The 21,052-nt window shown below is 42.8% G+C and overlaps 1 protein-coding gene across 1 annotated transcript in view; it reads right to left on the bottom strand.

The window, feature by feature from the left end:
• Positions 1 to 21,052, bottom strand: part of Gpc3 (glypican 3) — a 348,387-nt gene that overhangs the window by 92,090 nt on the left and 235,245 nt on the right. The window contains exon 5 of the mRNA XM_048450333.3: positions 18,389 to 18,514. Within this exon, the coding sequence (XP_048306290.1) occupies positions 18,389 to 18,514 (126 nt within the window). The remainder of the gene's footprint in view (positions 1 to 18,388; positions 18,515 to 21,052) is intronic.

Below are 21,052 nucleotides of genomic sequence, written 5' to 3'. Positions count from 1 at the left end.
GGTTCCCTTGGTGCTGCTGATGCATGCAGTTCATGACGGTCTTTGAATGAGGCTGAGCCATCATAGCCCCAATTCATCTGCTCCACACACTGCCCAGGGACGGCAGGGAGAGGAGCGCTCATTAGCCTCGGGAGATTTTACCGATGGGTTATCTGGTTGGTAATACTCAACTGTGACTTGATTAACGGTCCTCCTCTTTGCACAAATGCCTCTTTCCAAAGTTTTAACATGCCTCCGGCAATAAAGGAACAGAAATTGCCCAACTCCAAAATGGAATGCTTTTTTTTTTCTTCTTTTTGGACTGGGTATATTTAGCGTGACGTTAGAGGTGTTCCTTTAAACACTGCGTGTAGTATCTTCTTCCCCCATCCTGTTTGGATCTATTCAGCACAAAAATGACTGCCGTGGATACTAAGAAAACCCTATTTGTGCAGTGAAAAGGAGAACATGTTTCTCCCTTTCAGGCAGATTGGTTAAGGCCTGAAGGGGGGGAGGGGGAGGAAACCTGTGTAAAAGCCTTAAAGAGAAAAGGAACCTAATTAAAGCAGGCCATCTGGGCATGCTTGTCCTGGGACAGTTGAAGCAAAGAGAGCACTTGTAAAAGAGGAATAGAGTCAAACAAGCGTAAAATGGGCGAGCTTTTCTTCCTAAATCTGCACTGGCTGAGGCAGCAACCGAGTAGTGGAAAGCAATCAGCGGATGCAAATGGAGAAAGCTGGAGATGGCAGCGCCTTCACAGACCAGCGGGTCCAGCCCCCCTCGCCGTGGAAACAGTCAGCAAGGGACTTTTCTAACAGCCCAAACGACAAGCTTCAGACTCAGAAGAAACCTCTTTTTCTTTAAAGGTTCCTCAAACGTGTCCTGTGCGTTCCCAGCACCACTGGTTCTAATTCCGCTTTCTCTCTCGCCCTAGGCATTGAAATGGTGGTAAGGGTTTGCAAGCAAGTCGCAGAAGGACCAACTCCCAGCTAAAAGGATTGGATTTCACAAAAGTTTACATTCGATTGCTGCTTGGTAATTGCTGAGCAAAAAAACAAGCTCATGATCGTACGTGCTCAGAGCGACATCTTATGGACAGATTGCGGCATGACACCCAATGGTTTGCCATTCCTTCCTTGGAAATACTCGGGCCACAATAGGCACTGTGGGAAAATGGGATAATTTAAAGAGAATAAATAACTTTGAAAACAAAATAGAACACAGTGTAGAAAAAAACATCCTATTAAGAGGCTGTCAGGTACAACTGTTTTATGTCAGAGATGCAGTCTTAATTTGCATGAATATGCAGAAAAATACAAGTAAAGATGAAACTGATTTTTAAATGTGTTTAAGAGAGAATTTTCTTACTTTATTTGTGTTCATTTTATTATTCATTTACTTTGAGTCACAGTATTTACCCCTGGCTAGCCTGGAACTTACTATATGTATGTCAGGTTGGCTCCAAACTTACCTCCTGCCTTCTGATACTAGGGATTGCAAGTGTGGATCATTAAACCCAGATTTTTGAAGCTATATTTTAAGAAAAAAATGTTTCATTTGTTTAATATTTTATAACTTTAGCACAATAGTTATAACTCCAGGGCAAATTACAGTACAAGAAAAAAAAAACAACGAAAAACAAAACAACAACAGCAACAACAACAAAACAGACTTATCCATGCAAGAGATACCGGTGCTTTTGCACAATTGTGCTGTCTTTCGGAAATTACAAAGAGATTTTAGTAGCAAGAAATAAATGCTAGGGAAAGACCCAGAAGGGTGCAAACCAATTTACGTCTCGTTTTAGTAGACATTAACACGGTAAGAGAATAAGTGAGTCTCAATCTATTTCTGTCCTGCATCAAACCCCACTTGAGAAAGGACTAAAAGATTAGCCTTGGCATATAAATCACTTCAGTCCAGCAAAGCGGTGACTATTCTCCAGCGGGTGCAGAAAATGCGAGAAGCCGACATCATCCAGCAGAATGTGGGGCTGCCCAGGAGAGAGGGGAAGATAGAAATGGCCTGGGACAGCTACACCCGCATGTCAGTTACAATGCCAAGTGTGCACAGCATCCCAGAGGGGAGGACAGGAAAAAGGAAATCTACCTCCCCAGTGTTGGGATTAAGGGCACGCACTGCCCACACAGTGTTGGGGATTCACACGGTGCTGGGGATTGAACCAAAGACTTCGTTCACACCAAGAAGCACTATACCAGTTGAGCTATGTCCCCCATCCTATATGACACATTTACAAGAGGGCCACCTCATGCGGTAGTAGAACTGGGTTTACAGTCAAAGACGCAAATTGCTTTGAGCTGGACTCGGTAATGTAGGTCTGAAATCCTGGATCCTCTGAAGGCTGAGACAGGGAGATGGTAGGTTCAAAGCCTTCCTGGAATTCAGAGTGAATTAAAGACCAGCCTGGGTGCGTGCCTAGCACACCTGGTTCAGTCCGCAAATAAAAAATAAAATGGGATCCCCTCAAACAGGTAAGAAATAATGCCATTAGCATGTTTTGGCATTGTATGAATTAGTTCATACAATGGATGCTAATAAGTTAAGGTGACATAAGCTGCTTGCTTACAGCAGTACCTAGAACAAAGAACATTCTGCACGGGAGCTCGCTGTGTAAAAGTACTCAACCCAGTGCCCACCACATAGTACCTTCAACAAATGTTGTTTGCAAAGAGCTTCCTGAGAGAGCTCAAATGAACCTTGAGAACAATATTTAGGAGAAGCTTCAAGGCCCTCACACCCACATTGGTTCTAGGTAAAGTGTAAGTTAAGGCTGGACTGGGAAGAGTACAGGACCAGGGCATATTATCAAGGTTAAACAACGCCTAAGTTTTCTTCGTTTGCCTTTGTATTTGAACTCTGATGTGTAAGTGGCAGGCACCGAATACTCATGCCTACCCGAGGAAGACTCTCCACCAGAAAGACCTTTCCAGAGCTGCCAAGGGACAGGACCTGTCAAGGACGCACTTACAGGCCAGGACTTCAAGTGGCTCAAAGTTCATTGTGTTGGTTTGAACGTCACCATGAACTGTCAGGGATCTGGAGCAAAGGGCAGACTGACTCCATAGCAATGTGCACTTGGAAATTCTTGACAAGATAGCCACTCTTGCTATTGTTTTTGTTGGAAGATTCTGTTCCCTAAGCTGTAGTCACTAGCAGGCCTCAAAGCCTTTCACCTGAAGGGTTAGACATCCCCTAGGCCAGAGGAAACAGAGCTACTGAAGTTTGCTGAGCTGACTCACCTAGCAAGCCCCAGGCTTTGGAAAGAGCCTTGCTCTTCAAAGCCATTCTTTCCAGGAACGAGACAGCCCCAGGTGTTCAGGCCTCACTTCCTCTTGCCTAGTTCCCTGGCTGTCTGACCCGACCTGGCTGTCTGACCCGACCTCTGTCTCATTTCCTCATGTGTATTCACCTTTGGGTCTACAACCTCATTTGGTTTCCAGCACACACTAGGGTCTCCCCCACAAAGCTCAGCGTGCAGGGTAGAAACTCGAACCTACTTCTGCCTACTTCTTGTCACTGAGCCTTGTTGGATCTGTGGCCACTGCCTGAGGCCCTGCCTGACGTCATCTCTGAAAAGCAGTCTTTGAACTGAGGCTACCATCTGGGGCGCGCAGCAGCAAGGAAAAAGGGGCACTCAGTAAGCCTTCATCTGCGTCGGTAGCGTGACGGTGACCACTAGTCCAGACAAAGGCCTTGCCACCCGCAGTGGCTCCAGATCAGGCTAGCAGGTGCTAGCACCTGTGAAGGGTGCTTCACAGGCCTGGGCCTGGTGCTGGCATTTCCCAGTCACCAGTCAGCCATCAATGACAAACTAAAGAATAACAGGGAAGAGGACTGAAACGTCAGTGGGAACCGTACCCGAGTTGCTCAGGTGTCCTGGGCAGTTTGCACCTGCTGTACCACTAGAACAAGCCCCCCATTGTGTGAGGCTGGGTGCATGGAGGTGCTAAGCAAACAGCAGCAAGATGACTCTCCAGAGCATAAAACAGATGGGAGACCAGGACAACTTTACGCAGCCAAATAAAAGTGATTGTAAAGCACTTGGTAAACTACAAACTGGCACATAAATACTTAATAAAAGCTCACACAAGGACAACTGGGTCCAAATCCACACAAGCTCCATAGCCTAGAGATTTCTGGAAAGAGTGAAAATTGTCGTCCTCCCTCTGGCTGCTAGGCCACTTTGTATTTCTCAGCTCTTACCTGCCCTTCAGGCCCTGGCACCTTTCTAGATGTATCTCTCCCATCCCGGATATAGCTCTGTGGCTAGAGGGCGGGTGTCTAATTTCCATTCTGGGCAGTTGTGGCAAGTATTATTCCGAGTAACAGTCACTGAATTCCATTTCTTTTGCTCAGAAGCCCTGCCAGAACTGTGTGGGGCTCTGAGGGAGGCATGTTTCTTTAAGATTTAATGACGTGACTCTCACCCCGAACGCTCCAGGATCAGAACCTGAGAATGACTCTGACGCCTCAGTCAGTCGGGCTGCCTGCTCCCCTGTCTGTCAGCTGCAGAAGACTGAAATGAAGAGCTCAGGGCTCTCCTAATGAGGGTGATTATACCTCGAGGCTCTATTTGAATCAATTTCACTGTGGACTATTTGGGAAGCCATCAAGGACAGAAGTGGAAATTCAATGTCACCCAGGTGGCTGCACGACATTCCCACCTTCCTCCCAAATCTTAGACTGTCACAGCCTGGCAGAAATGGCAAGAGTTTTAGAACTGGTTGTCGCATTTCTTCACGCTATAAATAAAAGGGCAATGACTTTTTGAAGACGATACACATTTATCACAGAGATAGGATGCAAATTAGATTCTTAGCCTAGGGTCAAGGGTTTCTTTGCACAGGCTCCAAAGATCTACAGGGGATTCAGTGCTTTTCATTTGAAGAGCCATGTGAGCTGTGTGTGGAGGTACATACCTGCAATCCCAGCACTTGGGTGGTAGAGGCAGAAGAATCAGGAGTTCGAGATCTTCCTAAGCTATATAGAGAGTTCAAAACCAGCCTAGGCTCCATCTCACAAAACAAACAAAGAAATAAAGGAAGAAAACAAAGTTACTTGAATGAATGGAGGGCTAGCTTCAGAGGCAAGCAAAGGGCGCCCTCTAGCGAGACACTGGGGTACTCTAGGATGAAGAGCTCTCACAAGCAGGAAAAAAAAACCCAACATAGCTGGAGAGACTGGAAAGGCCTGGTGTCCTTGTTTGGACCTGAGGGTGGGGTGAGGGGCAAAGAAAGGACTAGATTTAGCATTGAGCACTCATTTTAGGTAGGGTGGACTAGCAACAAAAGCAAATCTAGGCTAGAGATTCGATCAGAAATAGGAAGACGGCAGACAAATTCTGAACCCTGAAGAAGAGGAGCCAAGCATCTGTGGGCCAGAGAAGAATAGTGGAGAAAGGCAAGGACTGGCTGGCTCTGAATTCCATTTGACATCTTAGTGCGGTGGCCTCTGCTAATATGTCCTCAGTGTTGCCAGCATAGATGGGAAGATGATGAATGGGGGTAAATGACGCAGTCCACCATCAAGGCTGTTGCGAGAATGAATGTCCACAAAGCACCGAGCCCAGTACCTGGCGAGCACGCTGGCTGAGTTAGCGATTATTATCCTGAACCATGTTAACTGGGTGAGTCCTGCTTTGTGAGGTGTCAAACTTGGTTAGAATGGAGGAGCAAAGACAGCAGGGTTTGGGATACTTCAGGCAAAAGGGCAGGAATTAAGTGGGGAACGAGGAAGCTCCGATTTCTCTGACTCCCTCATCACTCCAAGGCAATACCCCCATGGGAATGGCACCTTTCTTTCCATACTTGGTAGCTGCCAGAGACATAGGGCCCAGAGGTGACCAGCTATTGGGAATTTTCCCAAAACTGAGGGGATTCCTGGGACTTAGGAATTCCTTTGTAAAAACTGCAAAGTCCTAGGTGAGTTGAGACCAAAGACATTTATTGTTCAGAGTGAATATCTTTTTGTCTTGAGACAGGGTCTTACACGGCCCAGGGTAGCCTCAACTTGTTATGTAGCCAAGGATGACCCTGGACGTCTAACCTTCCTGGTTCTACCACACCCCCACCCCTGTGCTGAAAATACAGGTGTGTGTTACCACACTCAATTTATACAGTGGTGAGGATCAAAATCAGCCCCCAAATTATTTTCTTATTTGTCTATTTTAATAACCAAAGCCCAGAGCATTGCTGCCTGTTGCTATCCACTGGCACTGGGAAAAGTTGGCCTATCAGTATCCATGCATGAGGATTTTTAAAATGGGAAATTTTGTATTTATGACGGAAGGAAGAATAATATGTTAAATAAATAGGCTTCCCAGGGGCATGCTAATCAGTCTGAGAATGATGGTTGTTAGCCGAGCACCGACACAACAATGGCTTCATTATCAATGATCCTCATCTGTTTATGCCATCATCTCACACACACTTCAAGTTCAATCCCCAGCACTATTATTACATGTGTTTGAAAGGAATATAAGTGCTTTCCCTTCAAAACGGGCTGTCACTCAGACTTTTTGTTAATTTAAACTGATGCCTCCAGTCTCTCAATGTAGCTCCTAATTCAGGGCCAACTGGTTTATTCCACACCATGGGCAGACTTGGATAAAAATAGACTCTGCGGGGCCAGGTGGATTTGCTTAAAGGAAAGAATTTCTAGAGACATGCAGAGAGAGAGGGAGAGAGAGAGAGAGAGAGAGAGAGAGAGAGAGAGAGAGAGAGAGAGCGAGCTGTTCAGGAGGCTGCTAAAAATGTCTGTGCTTGCACAGAGAATCCGGTAATGGTGTTCATCAAGCGGGCAGCTCCATTTATTCGGGGCAGCGCTTTCCCTGGATCTGCCCTACTCTCCTGCATTAAAATCTAGTAACTGAAAGGTGCTTCCAATTTCCAAAACTATCTCATCTGTATGACCTTATTGGGGTCTCACAATAACCCCTTCAAGGCAGGCAGAGAAGGGGCTACTTCTACCACCGCATGGAGGAAGGAAACGAGAAAAGAGGAAGTTCAAGTAACTTGCCCAAGGGACACAGTGTTCCCGAGGGGACAGACACGATGTCCAGCCCTCGAGCCTGTTACTCACACGTCTCTGTGTTGCTTCACCCTTTGAAGTCAGTAAACACGTGTTGAGAGTCTGCACTGGGTACAATGGAGCATTGACACATATGAAAAAAACACACGATACTTTCTTTAAGAAGATAGTGAGAAATTAGACACAGACATGGAAAAGATCTCTGTACAGGGCAACTGGGGATGTGCTAGAGGCTGAGACACTATGGCAAGGGACAGGAGGATTCAGAGTTCTCCAAAGAGGTAACACTGAGTTTAGGATAAACAGGGGTAGGCCAGCCCAACAGCTTTCTAATTCTAACCCCTAACAGTCCTTGTCTTAGTCTTCCACAATAGGTTTTGGAAATTAGCTTCTTAGTATGTGTATTTACAGAGCAGAACCTGGTATATGCTACTCTAACCCCAAGCGCCTGCTTCTCTGCCTCAAATGGGAACACGTTCGTCTGGCTCCTGTCAACAGAGACCAGTCCAAGCTGCTCCCAGAACCATCTGCACCTGGAAGCAATGACAGCCATGATGAAGTACTCAAACCTAGAAGTGGGCTGAGGTTATAACGTGGATGGTAGGGCATTTGCTTAGTATGCAGGAAGTCCTGTGTTCAATCCCTGCTACCCCATAAATCAGTCACAGTGGCGCACACACTGTAATCCTAGCACACTTGTGGAAGAGGCAGGAGGATCATACTACCAGGGCCATTCTCGGCTACTTAGGAAGTTTTAGGCCAGCCTGAGCTATGCAAGACCCTGCCTCAACACAAAACTAAGACTAAACAAGAAGAGCTCATTTGGTAATTTTTTTAAAGCTCCATGTGGCTTTACTAAGATTAGAGGGCAAACAGTAGGAGGAAGCTCCTCTGACATCTGAGCTACAAATGGAAAAAAAAATCCCATTCACAGAGAAATGAAAGGACACTATAAAGGAGACAAGCCCAAGGATCGAAGCCAGCCTCATATAAAAGAATAAAATTCACTGGCTTGAGAAATTGAGAAATCATGACTGATTTTAATCATGTTTCCTTTTCCATAAAGGTTAAGCAACTACATCGAACTGGCAATTAGCCTCATCCTGGCTTCTGTCCTGACTGAGGACTACCACCCAGGCCAAGGACAGGGATTTTCATGTTTTGCAGAAGAGATAAGATAAAAAGGAGTGGAGGCAGGCCATGCTGTTCCTCAGAAATGGGTCATCAAGGGGAGCTGCTGCATGCAGGCCTAGTAAATGTCTGTACGAGCTGTTTTTATGGACACATTCCTTTTCTTTTCTTTCTTTCTTTTTTTTCTGTGCTGAGGACAGAATCCAGAGTCTTCCACATGCTAGACAAATGCTTGCTCTGTCCCTGAGTCATACCCCTGGGATCAAAAGATGCCTTGATTAACTGCATTAACAGCAGTTGAGGACCTACTGTGTTCTGTGCATTTAGCAGCATTGCTAAAGCTTATTAGCAATCTCTTAAGTGAAGAATTAACTCCATTTTCTCATGGGGAAGCTGGGGGCTTGGAAAAGAAAAAGAGCTAAGATGTAGAATAGAAATTCAACCCCCAGACAGGCTGACTCCAAAATTGGATGCCTACACAGTCTTGCCTCGTGGTACCATATAACTTTACAATCTTTCTCTGTGTTTTCAATTTATTTGTTTTGTTTTTGTTGTTAATTGTCAACTGTTTGACTGTATATATATGTATGTATATATATATATATATCAATAAAATAATCAGAGAAATCTTTTTTTTTTAAATAAGCCAACAAAGACTTGTACCATAGGGCAAAAAGTGGGGCCAGTAATAGGAAAGAACTATGGTGCCTGCCAGATACTTCCAGTACAAGCCCAGAATCACAACCACAGCCAGGTACGGTTGAACAGCAGGCCCATTGCTAGGGCTCCTAAGAACAAGGCAGCCTTAATATACCTTTCTCTATCTTTTGTACTCCAAGTCCAAAGACTCCATTTTATCTGATGCTCAGTGTCTGCCCACCAGAAGTAACCCTGCTGAGTCAAAGTAATTAGAAAAGTATTTCAGAGGCATTGCTGTCCGTGAAGGTCAGACTTATTCTGATGAAGTGATAAGATATCAATAAAGGAAACTGACTTATCAGGAAAGGTGAGAAGACGACTTATCTAGCATCCAGTTCTCCACCTAATTTACACACTCTCTCTCTGTAAGGGACAAATATTAAATTATGGCAACTTCTGATTTGCATATTAACTACCATAATGTATACAGCCACTGACATCCTGTGTCCATCCATGATGCTAATATCAGTAAAAAATGATGCTGCTATCAGGAATTCTTCCTTGGCAAACCCATTGAAAGCTAGTTTAAGTGTCATACAAAGGAAACTGCTCTATTATTTCCTGCTCTTACTCGAGTGCACTCCAACCTGGTCTTCTTAATTATGCTATGAATGGCAAGGGTGGTGCCAACATCTGTGCCTATGTGCCAGAAGACACCTTTGGACTGGAGAGTAGGCATCGGCACCTTATCTGCCAAGTAAGCTAGTGGAATTTGGTGTCAAACTCCAAATTCATACATACAGTTCATGTCTGAATGAGCGTTGACAGCTCTATCTGGATCATTCTAAAGTTGGCACTCTTCTCAATACCCAGGTCACGTTTCCTAACCTCTCAGTTTCTCATGACTAGAACTCTAGCCTGTACCAGTGACAATCAGATGCCTGAGACTCAACAATCTGCACACTGCAGGGACCACTCAAAACCCGACAGGCCTCTTTCAAAGGGTGATATAAAAAATTATTTGCAGGATGAGGAGAAGGAGTGAGGTCTGCCTATAAACCTACAAAGTTCCTATTTTGTCCTTTGAAGGAGGCGAAGACACTTGAGAGATATAGAAGCTTGCACATGCTACTTTAATAATTTCTTTAAAAGTAGTTGTTTCCTGGGTCGGAGAGATGGTGCAGAGGTTAAGAGCACCGCTGCTCTTCCAGAGGACCCAGGTTCAATCCCCAGCTCCCACATGGCAGCTCACAACCATCTATAACCCTGGTTCCAGGGCATTTGGCACCCTCACACAGAGCTACATGTAGGCAAAACACCAGTGCACATAAAGATAATTTTTAAAAAGTTCTTTCCCTTCATGGCTCCATCGCTTCACCTTTCTGGGTACAGCGATGGTGAGAAGACGATTCTTCTTTTCTGATCTTGATTTTTAAAAAAGTGATATTTATTTGTGGAAGACACATGTATGATGGGGACTTACCTAGAAGGCACTTGAATGCTCTCTGTATAACAAAATGATCAGAACCCAGGGAATGCTAGCATTGTGCATTATAAGAATACACATACTCTGTTTAAAATAATAAGCCATTCAGCCTTCAACAGGCGATCTATAGGCATAGCCATACACTACATGAAGGTATCTCCTCCCAGTATGTAAGACATGAGAGCTGACCGAATGCAGCCCATTCTAAATGAGGTACATCATATGAAGCCATTAGTAAGCAAGCTGAGCCATTTTTCTCTCATTCAATTTTGAAGGTAAAGCTACTGTGTGTGGCACCATAATCTTAAGGAATAAATGTCACTATATCATCTTGGAGTGGGTCCTGATAAATAGCTGTCGCTAAGGACATTTTTAAAGATAAATCTATGATGAAAAATATAGCAATCTAATCCCTTAGATGGATCATTAAACATGGGTACACCCCAAACATATCTGTCTTGCTCTACCAGGATTTTTTTAAAAATCCTTAGAAGCCATCAATAATATTTCATGTCATAGTGAATTAAGTAATTTTCTGTGTAATGCATCTGTCTTTCAAAGATTTTTTTATAAACAGTGCTGACTTAGCTATCTAGAATGAAGTCAAACATGTAACTGCTACTCTAGCGAACAGCTGGATCCAACAATGCTTTCATTCTGGGCTATACATAGTAGTAGTTCATCCAACTGGGATGAATGGAGTATACTGATTGTGTTTCCTGGAGAATTCATGAACATGAAATCCAAGGATGTTTGAGGGGGACTAAGAATTGTGGCAAGAGCTAGCAATAAACCAAATTAAAAAAAAATGTGTTTGCTCCCCTCCCTGATCCAGCCTTTCATAAACAGCATCCTGAAGAAGAGAGAAAGGATGAAGTAGCAATGAGAAGAGAGAACTGGAGACTTAAAGGGTGGTACCTGCATCTCTAAGCCTCAGAGCATCACGGTGGGCTACTGGGTGAGTCTTAGGATGACTTACTACTCACTGAGGGAACTCTGAACCAAATGGCTTGACAACCCAAGTGTCAAGCCACTAAATGCCATTTCCATCTTCCAGCGTTTACTTTCCCCTCATCCTCCCTTCCTCTTGGCGCTGTATTCTGTCATATAGATTTTCTTCCCTGTGGTTCTTTTTTGGGGGTACAGAGGATAGAAGATAGGTTCCCACACATGCTAGACAACCACTTTCCTAGTGATTTACCTCCCAGGGTTCCCACACTGCTGCTTTCATCAGCAGTCCTATATTTAAAACAGCTTGCATTCTGCCTCGGGTTCTTTGGATAAAAGCCACACTATAAACCTAAAAATAAGTCCAAACTTCAAAAAATAAATAGACTATTTTAAAACAAGAGCGTGGGAGCTATGTATAGTATCTGTTCCCTTCCATTGGTCTGTCCTCATGGCGCTGGAATGAGATGAACGTGTGTGTGTGTGTGTATGTGTGTGTGTGTGTGTGAGAGAGAGAGAGAGAGAGAGAGACAGAGACAGAGACAGAGACAAAGAGAGACGGGGAGGAAGAGAGAGAGAGAGAGAGAATATACACATACTACACATACTCTGACATGGAAGTCTTTCCTTAATTCCTTTCATGATTAAAGACCATTTCCTCTCACTATGTAAACCAACTTGATAGTTGACAGCGCTAGACATCTATCCTCACCCCGAAGTCCTCCAAAGAGAGCGGTTTTTAAACACCAGAAATATAAAAGCAGGGTCACATATCCTCTCTGGCCTTTCCTCGATCACAGAAGAACATAAGCGATCTTATGAACCTATTTTTGAAAAGCACTTTGCAGTATGTGTCAGGAAATGGGGGTTAAAGTCTCTTTCATTCACCCCTACCTGTTGATGTGCCACAGTTCCGCCCTTTAATCTAGCAGAGAAGAAAATAAAAGGCCAGGGTTGGGGAGATGGTCCAGTAGGTAACCGTGTTTGCTCTGTAAGCATGGGGATCCGAATTTAAATCCAGTACCCACGTAAAAAGCCAGGGATGGCTGTAAATGCCTGGAATGCCCAGAATTGGAGAATAGAGACAGGTGGGTCATGGGAGCTCACTGGCCAGCCAGCCTACGTGAAAAGGTGAGCTTTTGATTCAGCAAGAAAGCCTGTCTTAGGGCAATACAGCAGAAAGCAAGAGAGGAGGATATTAAACATTTTCATGCTCGTGGGTGTTCCACTACACACTTATGTGCATACACCACACAGACACACATACACACACGAACTAAAATAAACTTTAAAACTGAGAATTTCTCCTTACTCCACTTTTCGAAGAACCTATAAGGTTTCGAGACAAGGGCACAAGTCTCTGAGAACTAGAGGCATTGCCTATCCACACTCTGCCTTTCCAATTCTCAGAGAAATCCTGGCAAGACATTCTAAACATAAGAAGGTTTGTTTGGCTGATCACTGGAAATCAGAAAGAGAATTCACAGTGCGTGCGTGTGTATATAATTTCTCAGTTGAAATGCAAAGGAAGATTGCAAAGCGCAGAGCAAAGGCGCCCTCTCTGTAATTAGCCCTCTGCAGATCTCAGGGAGTTTGTTCTCTAATGAGGGATGTCATTATAGAGAGGCCAAGTCAGTCCAGGCACAAGATGAATACAGATTTCCCATAGACAAATTCAACCACGTTAAACTGTCAGTCAGAAAAGATAACAGTTCGTTCTTGGAACTGATACCTGGAGTGAGATCCGGCCTGCCCAGGTACATCACAAAGAGGCAACAGGAGATGCCAGAGAGGGATCGAAGTGAACTAAGGCATCAACTGCAAGTGGTCGTCTCCACACTGTTGGTCACCCTCCATGTTTCTAGGAGGCATGCTAAGAGAGGCAAACTGAGTGTATACCCAGGGCTGAGAAGACTCCGGAGAGAAGGACTCCAAAGAAATGGAGATGAGGCTGGGCAATGAAGACGTTACTGTCTCGGCTGTATGAGTGTGGGCATACACGTGAGGCCAGAGAACCTACTTTTTGGAGTTGGTTCTTTGGATCCACTGTGGACTCTCAAGTTGGAAGGCTTGAACAGGTGTTTTCATCCACTGAGCTATCTTGCTGGCCTCCCATTACAAGACATTAAACATCAGTGCGATTAAAGAGTAAAATTGGGTTCCCCTAGTACAAACTATCCAGAAAAAGAATGAAGATGTCAGTCAGTTACTCAGACACTTGCCTTATCTGCATGGGTATCTGAAAGAACAGTCACTAAGGTATTTGCTCTTAATCTAGGTGTCATCAGGGCAGTGCAGTCAAACCCCACAGTTAACTATTGCTAATCCCAGTGTTAATTTGGTGAGGCTGTTTATTTTTCTCTTGGTCTACATGACTCCCTAATTGAAATTTCCGTCTCACAAAGGCAAAAGCTAGAGGAATTTCTGCCTTCTGCAACTGTAGGTAGGGGGCTCAACTGAGCCAAGGCTGTTAATTTGAAGACTTCTCGGATAAATCCTGAAACCTCATGCTACCTAAGTTAAACATGGCGGGGGGGCGGGCAGTAGGGAAGTGGGAAGAACAAACCATAGGTCTAAGTGGCACTCACTGAGATGAGATCTGGGAAAACATTCCTTCAGTTGATAGCATTCTGGAGATAAAAACAGAAAGGAACCAAAATTGCCCTTATTTGCAGAGAAAATGGCCCCCTTAACTCTTTAGAAGTGGAGCGGTGTGTAGGCCTAGATAGTAGGGGCACTGATTACTGAGCAGACAGGAATACTATACTGCTCAGGTTTCCCATCATCTATATTTTCATTTCGATAAGTAGCTCCAATGACTAAGTCTCATCCTCTGTCAGGACTTTTGAGTTTCAAAAGGAAAATATTTTCCAAGGAACCTAAACCTAATCTATAAAGATAGCGGTGATAGAGCCTGTTTGCTAGTACGAAAGAGAGATGACTATTGAAGACTAAATTAAATAATACACTCTGTGAGAGGTATTTTCACTGCGGATGAGAAATGAGTGTAAAGCTAATCTTTATAAATAACAAGAATAGAGGGCACACGTGTCTTCAGGCTAAAGAATTTTATATCATTAAGTGTACATTGCTGAGGAATTTTTTTAAAAAATTGAGTTTGGCACTATTCCCTAGTCTCATCATTGCGTTAGGTCACTAATACAAGTACAGGTTAATTATAACCCGAGGTAACTAAGCAAGGAGGAGTCGATTCCTGGTTTATATTAGCCTTATTCTGTCTGCAAGCATGTTATTTCTCCCCTACCTCTCTTTCTTCTTCCCTTCTTTTTTTTTATCTTTTGTTCTTGGATAGTGTGTAACAACAAAAGCTGTCTCAAAAAATAAATACTTCAGATGTAAAAATAAGAATTGAGTAACTCTTCTCCATTCTTTATTTTATTCTGCTGTCTAATACATTAAGGTATTAAAAGAAAGAAAATTCAATAAAATTCAACTAACAAGGGTTTGGTATTTAAACTCAGTGGTAAAATGTTTGTCTAACATACATGAGGATCTGATTCCTATGCCATGGACTGCAATTTCTTTTTTCAGTTAACAGATTTCTCAAAGTGGGAAGGTGGGGTGACCTATGCCTTTAATTATATCATGCAGAGGGAGAGGCAGGCTAATCTCTGTGAGGTCAAGGTCAGCCTGGTCTACATAGTGCGCACCAAACCAGTCAACACTACACAGTGATACCCTATATCAAGAACAGACTGGCCCCACAAAAGTATATTTGAATTATCTACTGTAACCCTCGTGATTTTCTACTTTCTAAAGTATTTATTGACGAATTGTCTTCAGAGGTTCTTTCCACATTTGATAATGCGTATGCAGCTACAGTCCTAATTCCTACACTGTATCTATCAATAAGCCTATCAGTTATAGCCCTGGCGATTCGCTATTAGTTAAAATTAATTTACCATTGTGATGGTTAAATCTGATGGTCAACCTGACTGGATTAAGAAAGGCCTAGAGCATTAAATGGAGTATACCTTGGGTATATCTGAAGAGGACGAACTGCCTAAGACGTGGCCTGAATGTGGGCGGCACGATTGTTTAGGGAGTGGTCCCTAACTGAAATAAAGCGGGAAAAGAGAGAAAGAGGTGTGTTTGACTAATTTTCACACTCGTTCAAATGCATCAGGATCTGGACCATACTATTCATTCCATTGCTGAAAACAAACATAAAATAAATCAATGGAGCCGGCTAATGAAACTTGTACATGAAACCCAGGCGAAAGCCGGAAATAAAAACTATGAAATTGTCTCTTTATTTTCCTGGCTCCAAGGCAAGTATCCTTCACAAATGTCTACCAGCTATGAAGTGTGAATACGAACAGAACACAATAAAATATTCTGCTGATTCAAACACCTTCACACAGGAAAGTATTGTTTTGAAAAAGCTAAAACTAGACTTTTAGATTATTCTCTTAAAGCATTAGAAGATGGGTCTGGTGTGGGTACACGTACTTTAACAATTAAGAAAGCAATAGAGGGGCTGATACATAGTAGGTGTTCAAATATTAGAGTAAAATGAATGAATAAGCACATTATTAAATATGTTGTAAGTTAAATGTCTGTTTTAATACGGGAGCACTGTTAGCATATATGTTACTTCAGTATTTAAGAATTGCTTTTTTCTCTTTTTATTATAGCAGTGGGACGAGTCACTAGGGTGTTTGCTCATCAAGTTTATGTAAGAGCTGCATTTGACTTGTTGGGAGTTTTCTAAGTACTGTATCGTGTGTGTGTGTGTGTGTGAGAGAGAGAGAGAGAGAGAGGTGGGGGGTATAAGCTTTTTACAAAGCCAGTACTAGATGTCTTTTCTTGGCAATTAAAAAAAAATGCCCTAACAGTTAAGTATATTTTCATGGTTCTACTTCGTACTCTTGACCATTAAGGATGACAAATTCACAATGTTTCTCCAGAGTGAGAATGCGGCATGGAGCCATTAATCCCTCCAGCCTCATTCACAGTTTCTCCAAGGGAGTCTATCTCCATCCGAGTTCAGTCCATCATCCAGGGTGGCATGCAATCTCATTCTTGCGTCTCCTGTCAGTAAAATCACTTAGATGAGAAACATGCTGTTTGGGGGCATGTATTTTATCTTGTATTGTGAAGTAAAGAGTTAGAGGGGAAAGGAAGACAAAAAGACATGAATTGGGCTTCCAGTATGTTCTAGACTTCTAGAAGTTTTATATATCTGACCTCACTTAAGAGTCAAAGCAACCTTGTAAAATGCCCTTCCCTTACAGAAAAGGACCTGGAGACTTTCTGTGTTTAGGGACTCCCCCACCCCAAGCCAAGACACAGAACTACAATGCAAACCCAAGCTCACTTTAACCCAGAATATTCCTCTGCCCATTAGACTATTTTGCACATTCAATTCACCATCTTATGTCCTAGGGTCAGAGGTCACTGGGATGTAAGCTCTTCAAAGAAGGTAACATGCATTTTTCTTTTCCCTTGTATCCATAGCATCTAGCTTTGTACCAAGTATGTAGTATCTCTGAAACTCGGGGAGGTCTTGACTCTCCTGTCTCAACTTCCAGAGTATCTGTGATCATAGGCCTGTTACACAAGATCAGGTTAACATATAGTATATCAATCTCTGCCTGTCTCTCTCTTTCTACTGATCTACATATGCAACAGTAATAATTAAAGAAGAGGGGGCTGGAGAGGTGGCTCGGTGGTTAAGAGACCTTGCTGCTCTATCAGAGGAGCTAGCTTCAGTTCCCAGCACCCACAAAGCAGTTCACAACCACCTATAACTCCAGTTCCAGGAGCTCTGGCTCCCTCTTCTGGCTTCTGAAGGCATCTGGCATACATGTGGTGCATAGTCACACATACAGGCAACATAGCCATATGTATAAAATAAAAAATAAGAAATCTAAACCAATAAAGAAAATAATCAAAGAGGAAGTAAAAATAATTGGGGAGTGGGAGGGGGCACAGGAGGAGATGACAGAGGAGAAGGAGACAGGAATGATATGTGAAGGCCTCAAAATTTATCAAATAAAAACAAAGAAAAATATAAATGTTGAGGGTGTAAAGGACCGAATAAAGAAAGAAAGCCACAGAGAGCTAATGGTTCTCAACCTTCCTAACACTGTGACCCTTTCATACAGTTCCTCATGCTGTGGATCTCCAACCATAACATTAGTTTGTTGCCGCTTCATAACTGTACTCTTTCTACTGTTATGAATCATAATGTAAATATCCGATATGCAGTCCCCAAAGGGGACCCACAGGTTGAGAACCACTGGTCTAGGGCGATTAAGCCACTTTCCACGAGCTAAGCCACTAGTTCGTGAAAAGACTCAGAAGGCTGTGTCAAGTGTCTTTTATACTCTCCTCTTAGCTTCCAAAGCTTGCATGTCTTCAACATCATGGCTCAGGCTCCTAAGCATTCTGCCTTGTTGACTTCACTCTACAATTGCAAGCTAGTCCTCTGTGCAGTGCAGTGGAGTTTAGGACCCATTAGCCTCCTCGAACAAGAGGACGGGATCACTTGCCTGTTGTGTCCAACTCCATATGCCTGGCACTTAACAAGATGTTCAGTAAATATTTGTGGAATACATGAATATTTTCTTATTGCAGTCAGTAATGAGAAAATTCTTCATAAATGATGTTATAACAGTATAGGTTACACTAAAAGCCCTGAAATGACCAAACATTTTGGCCAACTTGTGAAATGGTCCTTCTCTTCTCTCCCCTTTTTCTTTCTTCATCTTTAGTATTCATTTCATAGGGTTGTTGCAAAGAAAGAGACTTAATATATACAAATGACTGTGCATGTTCAATGCACAGTTAACTTTCAATAATTGGGAGCAATTGGCACAATTATAATTGTTTCAAAGAGAACGAATAATGGTCCACTTGGTGACAAGTTGAAAGAAAGCAAAGATAAAAAATTCACCATATGTTTTATACTTGGAGAAATATCCCTTAATATGTTAACTCCGTAAGGGCTTTAAAGCTGGTAAATTCTCTGAGAGCTACAAGTTACATTGGGATCATCAGCAATGCTTCCAGGTATGTTTTGTGGAGAATTTTTTTCTTATGAAGTTAATAAAGAAGGGGTAATTTATTCAGTCTTTGGATATGATTAGTCCTCAAATGTTGCTAGAGATAACGTTCACAAAAGGTTACCTCTCCACAAGTTCTTGTCCGTTCCAGCACAGGGTATCATTTTCAGCCACGGGGCTATGACTGCAGATGTAGCCAGGCAAAGCACTGTAGAAGTTGATGAAAGACTTCAACTTTTGAATCAGTTCCCTGAAAGGAAAGCAAAACATCTGTGCATCAGAGGCAAGTAAGCACAGTATGAGAAAAGTTTAATTTCCTTATCAGCATGATAGAAAAGCTCTGCCAGGCTGATTAGAACAATAAATGATCTTTAAAAGCATTCTTAGCTACAAGGCCACAATTTAGCATTTTAAAAAAAATCAATAAAATAATACTGGGGTGGGAGAAGGTTGCCTTCCATAGAAGGTGCTGTTCCTATCAAGAGGATGATTTAATTCCAACATCATTTTCTCACACACATTCGGCAGCTTCCTTTTTTTTTTTTTTTTTGTTCAGAATGCTGTTACCTACATTCTCAAAGGTGCTGATTACGAGGCGCACTGGCATACTACATATCTTTTGGTTTCTGAGTGTAATTGAGTGCATTGATTGTAATTTACAACGCTATTACCCTAGAGATGGCCCCTTTCCATATAGGCTTTGGATAATGGCTGCAGATCCAAATGGTAGGGTGCTCAGAATACTATAAGCTCTATGAAATTCCCCTGATTATACAGTCAGGGAAACGCACTCGCATCTGCTAAGAGGAGGGAGGTTGCTTTGTTCCTTGTCTGTATATTGTTTTTCCTGTGAGGCAGAGCAAAGGGGAGAGGGCTATACTAGCATTTATTATTATTTACTTGCTTTCATTTCTATGCTGTTTGTGATAAGACAGCACATACAGTATGCAAATGTGTATAAACACACAGATACAAATTATAGCAAGACTTTTTGCCTGCTATCTTGTTTCAGTTATACATGCATATACAACATAAGTTATCAGGCTGAATACATGAATACACTTATGAAATATTTAAATATTTCTATAATAGATGTCCAATAATAAATTAAAAACACTGTATTTTTCAAAGGGGTACCCTAATAGATAGCAACATTGCTCTTCAATCCCATACTGGTCAGGGAATTTTCTGACAGGGAATCAATTACTCAACAGTGTCTGCAGGCTAAGAATGGAGTGTCCTGACGCACAGGCCTTTGGAGGAGTCACAAGTGTGACTGCCAGTTGAGGGGTAGTGGGAGTCATGAGCCCAGCAATACCTTCTAGGAGGTGTTCTCAGATCCAGCTGAAGTTGAAGGCTGGTGGAAAGTTCTTGCCATTTTCCATTTACCATTGAACTATTATTTCATTTAATGTGTGTGTGTGTGTGTGTGTGTGTGTGTGTGTGTGTGTGTGTGTGATCAGAAGAAATAGCTTTCAGTACATATTTACATAAGCTTAGGTCACAGGAAAGCAGGGGTGATGGACAGAGCAACCAGAAAAGGTTACAGCAGCATATATAATGCCGGCTACCCCAATACTTGCTTCACGCTGTGCCCATGCTCACCTCCCAGCCTATGCCTGGCAGCTGAGCACCGTCAATCTCCAAAGAGAGGAGGCTCAATACAGAGCTCTGAAAATAAAAGTCAACATTACAGTTTCTCAAGAGGAGAAAGATGGGTTCAATTAACGACTAATAGGAGAGATGTTCTGTTTTACAAGGTAATAATCCAGTTCCCAAGAGTGGAAGCTGAAAGACTAAAGGCTGAAGCTGAGTAATTCCCCCTACTCCACGAGGAAATGGAAAGTGGGCATTAGTTTAGGGGAAATGATGGCCTTCTTTTTAATGAAAGAGTTTCCCTTAGGCATCCTCCTACCTCTACACACACTCTCATGAACATGGAACAGGGCAAGAAAAATGGGACCCATACAGAGGCCTTCCACTTTGATATCCCTATCAGTTAAAAACAAAGGAAACCTAACCCCTCCCCCCTCTGCCTTTCAACCCTTGGAGCTTTTTCTGGCTGATCATAAAGATACTGACAAGTTGAGAAAGAACCAAATGAGCTTCTACCTAATGTCACAGGGACGAGGGACCACAATAAACCTAAGACTTCCTGCTCCAGTCTAGTAGAATACTGCCCAGAAAGGTCAAGACAACCATCTAGGGAACCTGCAAAGAATGTGGACAATACATTCTAGAACTAAGGGCAATGGCTTGAAACTTTAAGTAACTTAGAGAAACAAAGCTATCCTACTTCATATCGCATTGACTGCCTCCTCAACTAGGATGGGCATGCGTGCTTTTATTTTTTAAACCTTCTTTGTAATTGGTCATTGTCAACTTAGATCACCATTTCATTCAGCAACCATACTACCACCGTGGCTGGGTTCTCAGAGCAGTTCCTTTGGAGTCTGACTCAGCTGAGTTTTAAATGCCAGCTGGCTCTCACTTACCTGGCATTGCAACCTTAGGCAGGTTCTAAACTTTGCAGAGTTTGGATTTCCTTTGTCATGCAATGAAAGTAATGAGAGCATCAACGTCAAAGATTGCTGTGGCGATTCCACAGAGAATGCATGTGAGGTGCTTACCATGTTACTCATGTCACCACAGTACCCCAGTACCTATTATTATAGGTCATGTCTTCATAATGTATGTCATGTCCCATTCTCTCATTATCGTAAAAATGAAGGATAAAATGCTGCATATGAAATGTATTGTATTCTACATAAATTTGTGTGTGCAGGAC

Source organism: Myodes glareolus, chromosome X (genome assembly GCF_982192425.1).
Source record: "Myodes glareolus chromosome X, mMyoGla1.1, whole genome shotgun sequence".
NCBI lineage: Eukaryota > Metazoa > Chordata > Mammalia > Rodentia > Cricetidae > Myodes > Myodes glareolus.
The sequence above is the reverse complement of the archived record's forward strand: the minus strand, read 5'-3'. Positions and strand labels throughout refer to the sequence as shown.